The sequence below is a fragment of the Sprattus sprattus genome, assembly GCF_963457725.1.
Source record: "Sprattus sprattus genome assembly, chromosome: 18".
Taxonomy (NCBI): Eukaryota; Metazoa; Chordata; class Actinopteri; order Clupeiformes; family Clupeidae; genus Sprattus; species Sprattus sprattus.
Genome location: NC_137916.1, coordinates 26,554,268 through 26,564,267, shown reverse-complemented (window position 1 = coordinate 26,564,267; position 10,000 = coordinate 26,554,268). Strand labels below are relative to the sequence as shown.

Genomic DNA, 10,000 nt, shown 5'->3' with positions numbered 1-10,000 from the left:
GAGCTATGCTTGCCTAGTCTTGTTTTCAACTACCTTTAAGTTCCCTGTTATAGGCTAACTTTTGCAAAAAAAATCCCGATCTTAACTTCCCATGGGAAGTTTCCCGGAAATGTACCCGGAAATAGTCCAACCCTTTGCAACTCTAGTGCTGAAGCTGTGGTGGAGTCTGCACTGTGACAAAAAGTCTAGCTGTACCAGTAAAATTTGTACTGTGGCTGACCGTAAAGACTGTGTCAGATAAAAGATGGGTCATGAAAAAAAAAAAAGTGGTGTGGCAGCTGCAACTAGCATCATGGTTTGTTTACTGGAAATGAAGACTGAAACTTGTATAATTAATGTGTTCAAGCCACTGCGAGTGACATACATGACCCATTTAATCTCTACCCAGAATCCAGTATCTTGAAGATAAGCTTCTCCCTGAAGGCCTCGTTCAGGCTCCCTGAAGAAGGACGACCACAGTAGTTTCGCCATTGTGGGAATACGGGTGTGATTTGTACTAATCTGCGATTCAATGTCAATGAAAGGAAAGGTTTGACTTAAGAGATAATAATTATTATAATTATAATAATGGATTTTATTTGTATAGCACACTTTAACAAGGTGCTTAAAGATGTTGGCATGTCAAAGCAGAGCCTCACCACACCCCAGCACTAGTTCAACCTTTGCCTGATATGATCTGTGTGAGTGTACAGCCAGTTGGAGGAGCAGAGCGGCGCCTATGTGGGAGCGGATCTTTACAGGTTTGGTCTGGTCTGGAACCGTCATGGCCAGGGTTGGGGCTTAACTCCCCTCTTCCTCAAAATCAGCTCAGTGAAAGAAATAGGAACTTACTACACTGCAAAAAATGCTTTTCTAACCTAGTGTTATTACTCTTATATTGAGATGAAAAATCTAGTTGGTCTTGTTTCTAGCTAAATTGTACTTACCTAGTGCTTTCTTGGTAAGGTTATTTTTACCTATTTCAAGCAAATATTACTTATTTTAAGAAATCTTAACAAGCCAAATTTGCTTAACGCACTGGCAGCCAAATTTGCTTGTTTTAAGCAAAATCCTGCTTAAATATGTAATTATTTGTCTTAAATCTAGAGGGGCATTTTTTGCAGTGTATCACTTTCAGTATAACTTCATGTTGTGTTTTTTGAGCGAAAACACACAGCGCTCATCAATCTCCTTTGAGACTTGTTTTTGGCAGTCTCTCTCTCTCTCTCTGGTAAAATGCTTTGCAGACTTTTTGTTTTTAATTCTCAGGAGAAAGACTGCAACCCAAGCCAGCTGGATCACTTCAGGAGCCCTGACAGTGCTATCCTCGTTCATGCAGGTCCGTGGGCCTTGAAAACCCGCAGCGCTGCCTCTTTGATTCTTTCATTGAGCTGATTAGGAGGTGAGGGCCGAAATTAAAGCACCTCACCTCTACATATACAACAACCTCAACATCACCCCCCGACACCACCCCAAAACCCCCACCCCGCCCCTGGGGGTCCCATCTCTGGGGTGGTGCCGTGCCCCCCCCTGCCGTCCCCCTTCCTCCACTCACCTTCCGTGTCCCCACTCGTCCTGCTGCCCTTTAGAGCAGCCTCTGTACCTTTAGCCTTTTCCTCCTCGGGGCCTTCGTCCACCCCACCGCCGCTACGCTCCTCTTCCTCCTCCTCACCCACGTTCTTGTAGTTGGGTCTCTTCTGCGTCCGCTTGCGCCCCCTCGACCGGCTCATCTCCAGAGAGCGCTCCAGGCTCTCCGAGGGCTTGGCGAAGCGCCGCACACCGGCATTGGCCTGCAACACAGAGTGGGACAAAAGAGAATTCAGTCAACCACCAATTGTGCAAGTTCTACCACTTAAAAAGATGAGAGATGCCTGTAATTATCATCAAAGGTAAACCTCAACTATGAGAGACAAAATGAGAAATACAAATCCTGAAAATCACATTGTCTGATTTTTAAAGAATTTATTTGCAAATTATGGTGGAAAATAAGTATTTGGTCAATAACCAAAGTTCATCTCAATACTTTGTTATATACCCTTTGTTGGCAATGACAGAGGTCAAACGTTTTCTGTAAGTCTTCACAAGCTTTTCAAACACTGTTGCTGGTATAAATACTTTTTTGCCACACTGTATGTCACAGGGCCTTCACCATACATACATACACCAGACTATTCACTTTAACTATTAACGCCATCTTTAATAGAATGAGCTAAATCATTTTCTATACTTTCCTTTTATTATGTCTTTGATAATTAATCTTCTTTCACACTTGTTTATCCTCTTATATCTATTTTTTTTCCATCTCAATTTTCTTCATTGCCAAAACGTCATTGTTTACCTGCGATTGACCGGGGAATGTAGGAAGCCTAGCTGCCTGAGATTAAGCTGACTGTTTTAGGGCTCAAATACACATAAGCGAGCAAATGCATTGATTCCTATGGTACGGCGCGCTTTGCGTGTGCGCCCCTTCTCCACCACGCGTTACGTCTTTGTAGCGTTTTTTTAGGTGCGCTTAAAAGTTGAACTATTCTCAACTTTCCAGCGCAAGGCAGGGAAGCGCACCGCTCATCAATGTCACACTCTGCCCAGGCAGCCAATCAGATCAAGCAACAGGCGGGCTTAACTACTTTATCACTTATTTCCTGTTTTGATGCTGGAAGATGTGGTATGATTAAGCAATATAGCACGAGTGGGAGTGGGATTATCCCTTACCTACCCCACTCCCACGAGTATTGCTTTAATAAAACAATTCTACAGTCAACAAATTAACATTTTAGGCCGAAAAATAGTTCCATTTTCAACGTCAGAATTTTGAATGAACGGTTTTCATCAATGCGCTTTCATCGCGGAGTGATTATTATTAGCTGTGAAAAGTCTGTTTTGGCCTCTGCACTTTGCCAAGGCGTTACTGAAGCGTCTACGCCTGAAAAAAGTGTACTTACTGTGTATTCCCTGCAGCGGACGGGGAGGCGTACATTTTCCGTTTTCTTTTATTAGTGCGTCAATGTTGTGCATTTAGGGTTGTGCCGTCAGATCACCTTCTTACTAAATAAAGCGTTTCATTGTTTACTTAAAGTGACCGTGGCAAACAGACATCTTGAGTTATGTTTATAACCCAAGTCCATTTGTTGGTTGTTTAGTTAGCTAGTTAGCTTGTTTGTCAGTTTGTTGGGAAGTATACTAGGGCTTGTATTGAACATGTGCAGTATTTGACACCATGTTAAGTAGGTAAGGCAAAACCTACCCAACTGACCAAGTAACTCTGGGGTTACTCTTGCTACTACAAGTACTGAGAGAGGCTCTGACTATTCCACGTAATTCAGCGCACAGCCATTTTAGAGACCTCACTGGGCTAACAGTCTAATTCTCTGAATGGATCAATCATTCTAATGCAATTTCCCCCATTCAAAAAGTGTTAATGGACACCATCTCCAGGTCAGTGAAAAGAGCTGCACAATACAAGTCAGACACTTGTTCATGTGTGTGTATGTTATGAAAGGATCTTAAGAGCTCACGGAGAGCTTACTGGGTGTGACTGGCTTTCAGAAGGTTTCTGAGAAAGACTAATAAAAAGAATGAAGCCTTCATTTTTGCTTTCATGGAAAAACTATTCTGATGAAAAGCAGGCACAGAGGAGTAGGAACTTACTGAATTACACTTTTTTTTTTTTTTTTTTTTTTTTTTTACAAGAACTATTTTTTTCCTTATTTTCTTCACTTAGAAAAACAGAGAACACACAACACAGAAAACATCTGTGGATTCTTGCAGGGAAACAACACTTCACTTCTCAGAAAGCCCTTCAGCCTTACTACTTGAACAACGTCCCACATGCTTGAGTGCAGAGCAGGCAGTAGTATATAGGTCTGCTGGGTCAGGCACAGGTTGTGTTTATGTAGTATGCCTTACCATGTAGGTTGGCTATACCTTGCACTCATAATAACACAGAGATACTCATATTTTAGTGAAATGTTTTGAATAAATCCCCTCGTTTTAAGTGGGCTACTTCAGGGGAAAATTTAAGTGAAATCTGACCATGACAGAGAGATTATAAGAAATATCTGATCTTAAACGCATGACATGGCTTAAGCAACCATGAGTCTGAAGAGGTATGAACATACTACTGATTACAATCAACCCAAATTTGAATCCGTGTCAAAACATTTAGCAGCAAAAAAGATGACACATTAACTAGCACTCTTGGTTCGAGTTCCATTTTTTATTTGAATGTACCAATTCCCTCAAAACATGTGATCCTAATAAGTCATCACACAAAGAGTTTACAACAACGAATGACAATCTTGTTATTCATATCTGTTCAGAGAACTGCCATCTGTAAACTGAGCCAACTTCCTTGCAGTCAAGCATGACTAGTAACCAGCATTACAGGTCACTGTGACAGGTGACACCTTAGCAGAAGCACGCAGTTCATACGTGAGAAGTGGAGCTTGTTGCGCTAGCACGGTGAGCACACAGGCACTAAACAGCACCCCTGTGGTTGGCCTGTGGTTTCAGAAGCTAATGACAGCTAAGAAACTGCTGCAAAATAGGACTGCTACTGGCACTGGCCACCGTCACAGCGGAGAAAAACGTGACCTGAGGCTTTTTCTTTTTTTTTGTCAAAGTCATGAGACTGTGCAGAAACTGTGTGTGTGTGGAACTGGGACACACACGTCGAGACCTCAGAGGCTACAGGCAGGTGAACCCATCGTGGTTCCTCAGGCAGGTGAAGCCATTGTGGTTCCTCAGACACTAGCCAACACCTTAGTAAGTAAGAGGACCTCAAGAGGTCGGAGTTACTCAGAAGTGTGCACCTGTGGGAGTGGCTTATTTAACAACTTATTTATGAACAATCGTCACGCAAAAGGAATGAATGGCAACAAGGCCAGGGCCATTTCTCATAGGACGGGTGTTGTCATTGAAGCACTACGGCCAGTGCATCAGAGAACAATGGTTGTGATGTTCCAGAGGCAGACTCTAGTGCAGGGGTTTTCAACCAGGGGTCCGCAACAGCATTGCATGGGGTCTGCGACATGAGCCTATGCTCAACACATTTCCAAATTACTGTTGAGTATTGTGAAAAATATCTTAAATAAGAAAAATATTGCCTGAAAAATACTGACGTAGACCCATATTCAGCGAAGAATTAACACTGACAAATGCTACGGGCGGAATATCTGTGCAGGGGGAGGGGGCGTGGCGGCGGCGGTTAGTGATCTACCCTGATCATTTCACATATTTAAGTGTTATAGGCAGAATATCTGTGCAGGGGGAGGGGGCGTGGCGGCGGCGGTTACAAACACTCACGCACAGGCACATCAGTGGGCCGCAAATTACTTTATAGTCAGAATGGTGGTCCCTGGGACAAAACCAGTTGAAAACCACTGCTCTAGTGCATGCTAAAATAAAACAGTTAAGTGTCTGGAATGACTTTGTAGCTGAGGGAATCGCATGGCTCATTTATTTGGTATTTCATTAAACATGCTGAGTGATAAGTGCAACAACAACCGCCTCACCACCATACCGCGGTACTAGGAAGGTGTACCACGGTGTTGAGCCAGTCACCGCCATTACCGTCATAACAGCTCCCCCCCCCCCCTTATCTGAATGCTGCCATCCTCAATAAGCTTGTGGCTTGGTCTGTGGTCTTGTCTACGCGTATCCAGATATTTTTTGAAAACTCCGTTTATGAAAAAAGGAAGACATCCACAGCACACACACGCTTCGTTCTATCTCCACGCGAGGATGACAACACGATTCTTAAAGGGCTGGGTGCAGGTGACCAATAAAAACAAGGGAGGCGGTGACTGCATGTTTCACTGAGCCTAAAGCTGGCTGGGACTCCCTGAGCCTTGAGGCTAGGGGATGCTGGGAAGATCCAGTTGCGTAAAATGCTGTGTGTGTGTGTGTGTGTGTGTGTGTGTGTGTGGCCAGGGGATGCTGGGAGGATCCAGTCGCGTAAAAGGCCAGCGCAGGCGTTACTTTCAAAACAAGAAGGGAAGAGGACGTCTGTTGTGTTTCGGTTATCTGTGCTTTTTTTCGAAATGAAATAGAAATGGTGTTGGCTCGAAAGGACTCGTTTACACATGGAACTCCAAGGTCTGTGTCTCAAGACAGACCTCAGCATTGCACGGACCCGACCATGTTTGCACTTAAGATCCTCCTCGATATGAATTTGTGTTATGAAAAGTTATTAAATTAGTTTTAGATCATCTGCGGCGGGTTTCTGTGTGTTGCCAGCCAGGTTGCCCATCAATTATACATATATGTGTATGTAAACATAGGTGTGTGTGTGTGTGTGTGTGTGTGTATGTGTGATGTGCGTGCACACCAGTAGGAAGGGAAGTAGGCAGAAGGACGATGGAGAGAAAAAATGCTCAATGGTGTTTTGAGCCCTCAACTTCGACTGCCAGGTAGCGGCTGCCTGGAAGGTGGTTCCGCCCCCAAAACTCTTATCCAATCAATGTGCTTCCCAACTCCAAACCTCTGGTTCCGCCCCCAAACCTCTGGTCCAATCCAAACACTTTGAGCCCCAATTCAAACTTTCTGTATAGTGCTCTCATTCCAGCTCCAACTTCATTCCACCTCTCAGCAACGAGTGAAAGCTCCAACTTTACAAAGGTATGTAGCTAATATATTTCTATTTTAAACATGAAATGGCTAATTGTGTTTGCTTTAGGGCTGTACATGTAAGATGGGCCAGCTAATGTTATGTTTAGCATGCAATATGTTAACCATATTTAAAGATAGATCGTGCTAATCTTAGCTGTGGTAATGTCTTTTCAACCTGCTAGCTAGCTCAATCTGGTTAAAACATTAGGTAACAGTAAGCCTACAAAGTAAGATTTATTACTGTAGATTAATCACTGTATAAAATGGGCCGGCTAATGTTATCTATACCATGCAATATGTTAACATAAAGATAGATTATGCTAATCTTAGCTGTGGTAATGTCATTTCAACCTGCTAGCTAGCTAAATCTAATTTTAGCTGTGGTAATGTTATTTCAACCTGCTAGCTAGCTAAATCTGGTTAAAACATTAGGTAACAGTAAGCCTATAAAGTAAGATTAATTACTGTAGATATGTATTTAAGTGATTAATTACTGTAGATATGTATTTTAGTGATTGTTAATGGTTAGTGGTTATCTTTCAAATGACGTTGAGCTGCTTTGGAATAAGGGTAACTCTCAGGCAGCCAATTGGTTTTAGATACCTGTGAGGCACTTGATGTTGAGACTAGTTGACTACCAGGCTGCTTACTAACACTGGGTAACTCTCAGGCAGCCAATTGGCTTTGGGTGCCTGTGAGGCACTCGATGTTGATACTGGTTGACTTCCAGGCTGCTTTGGAATAAGGGTAACTGTCAGGCAGCCAATTGGTTTTAGATACCTTTGAGGCACTTGTTGAGACTGGTTGACTTCCAGGCTGCTTACTAACACTGGGTAACTCTCAGGCAGCCAATTGGCTTTGGGTGCCTGTGAGGCACTCGATGTTGATACTGGTTGACTTCCAGGCTGCTTTGGAATAAGGGTAACTCTCAGGCAGCCATTGATTTTAAAGAAGTGGCCATGCTGCCTGCTCTAAACCCCACTATGGCCACAGGGAGAGCCACGGAGTTCAAGTAATTTGCAATATTCCACATCCTATATCTGGGCTCTGACAGGTATAATAGACATTATTTATCCTGAATTTATGTTTTTATCTTTTCCTCCAGACAACAGCTCCAGCACCTCGCCAACCAGGTGTGCTCAAATGAGGATTTTGGACTCCTTACACTCACCTTGGGACCAGGAATGGTAGAGGTGGTAGTTGACGTTTTTAAAAAGTGTGTTGACACACACATCGCAAACATTAACAATAAAAATAAAAAAATCTGTTGTTTGTTGTTGTTAATTAATAAAATAACTAGATGTTCTACATCACTGTGTATGTGTATTGAATTGGAAGTGTATTGAACTTGGCATCTTGATTTAACTAGTCTGATCATTTAGCTAGCTGGGCCTGAAATGAAATAAATAAATTTCAACACTTATTTCTACAGCTTCACATAAGGGTTTATTCCAGTAGAGTGTCACAAGTTAATGAAACCCCAACTTACATTAATTATTTAAAAAAAAATGTATCATCAGAGGAAACACATGATGAATTGGAAGTGTATTGAACTTGGCATCTTGATTTAACTAGTCTGATCATTTAGCTAGCTGGGCCTGAAATGAAATAAATACATTTCAACACTTATTTCTACAGCTTCACATAAGGGTTTATTCCAGTAGAGTGTCACAAGTTAATGAAACCCCAACTTACATTAATTATTTAAAAAAAATGTATCATCAGAGGACACACATGATGGAGGAGAGACATGACTGATGGGGTGTGACGTATTCTTTATTGAAAGGCCAAGGCCAAGTACAACACTCATACACACAGTAACCAAGTTGATACAGAATAATGTGAAAATGGTAAAAATCTAATTTCCTCAAAAAAATCCTCAGGAATATTCCCTTCAAGAATATCAAAGGATTGCTTGATTCTAGGGTCCCTTTCCTTCTTTAAGCCATCTTCGATTGACTTCAGCCAATTCTTCTCCATTGCCTGAAACGGGGAAAAAGTATGAAAACATAAGCCTATGACTCCCTGAGACACACATCCTAAACTATTTTATCTTGTGATGACCTGAACTGTAGGCTACATGGCCAGTGTTAAGCAGTCTAAAGCATAACGTTAATCCACCATGCCTAGATTCCTCTCCACTGGCTGTCACAAAGTCACCTGTATGAAGTCTATTAAAAAGCCTATTACAACAACTGGTGGCTGCCTCAGAGTTATCCTTATTCCAAAGCAGCCTGGAAGTCAACCAGTCTCAACATCGAGTGCCTCACAGGCACCCAAAGCCAATTGGCTGCCTGAGAGTTACCCAGTGTTAGTAAGCAGCCTGGAAGTCAACCAGTCTCAACAAGTGCCTCAAAGGTATCTAAAACCAATTGGCTGCCTGACAGTTACCCTTATTCCAAAGCAGCCTGGAAGTCAACCAGTATCAACATCGAGTGCCTCACAGGCACCCAAAGCCAATTGGCTGCCTGAGAGTTACCCAGTGTTAGTAAGCAGCCTGGTAGTCAACCAGTCTCAACATCAAGTGCCTCACAGGTATCTAAAACCAATTGGCTGCCTGAGAGTTACCCTTATTCCAAAGCAGCTCAACGTCATTTGAAAGATAACCACTAACCATTAACAATCACTAAAATACATATCTACAGTAATTAATCACTTAAATACATATCTACAGTAATTAATCTTACTTTATAGGCTTACTGTTACCTAATGTTTTAACCAGATTTAGCTAGCTAGCAGGTTGAAATAACATTACCACAGCTAAAATTAGATTTAGCTAGCTAGCAGGTTGAAATGACATTACCACAGCTAAGATTAGCATAATCTATCTTTATGTTAACATATTGCATGGTAAAGATAACATTAGCCGGCCCATTTTATACAGTGATTAATCTACAGTAATACATTTTACTTTGTAGGCTTACTGTTACCTAATGTTTTAACCAGATTGAGCTAGCTAGCAGGTTGAAAAGACATTACCACAGCTAAGATTAGCACGATCTATCTTTAAATATGGTTAACATATTGCATGCTAAACATAACATTAGCTGGCCCATCTTACATGTACAGCCCTGAAGCAAACACAATTAGCCATTTCATGTTTAAAATAGAAATATATTAGCTACATACCTTTGTAAAGTTGGAGCTTTCGCTCGTTGCTGAGAGGTAGAATGAAGTTGGAGCTGGAATGAGAGCACTATACAGAAAGTTTGAATTTGGGCTCAAAGTTTTTGGATTGGACCAGAGGTTTGGGGGCGGAACCAGAGGTTTGGAGGTGGGAAGCACATTGATTGGATAAGAGTTTTGGGGGCGGAACCACCTTCCAGGCAGCCGCTGCCTGGCAGTCGAAGTTGAGGGCTCAAAACACCATTGAGCAGAAAAAATAAGCAAATGAGGCAAACTTGTAAAAAAA

General features: G+C 42.1%; 1 protein-coding gene across 1 annotated transcript in view; it reads right to left on the bottom strand.

The window, feature by feature from the left end:
* clec16a (C-type lectin domain containing 16A) overlaps positions 1–10,000 on the bottom strand; it is a 78,950-nt gene that overhangs the window by 49,842 nt on the left and 19,108 nt on the right. The window contains exon 10 of the mRNA XM_080856432.1: positions 1,535–1,769. Within this exon, the coding sequence (XP_080712558.1) occupies positions 1,535–1,769 (235 nt within the window). The remainder of the gene's footprint in view (positions 1–1,534; positions 1,770–10,000) is intronic.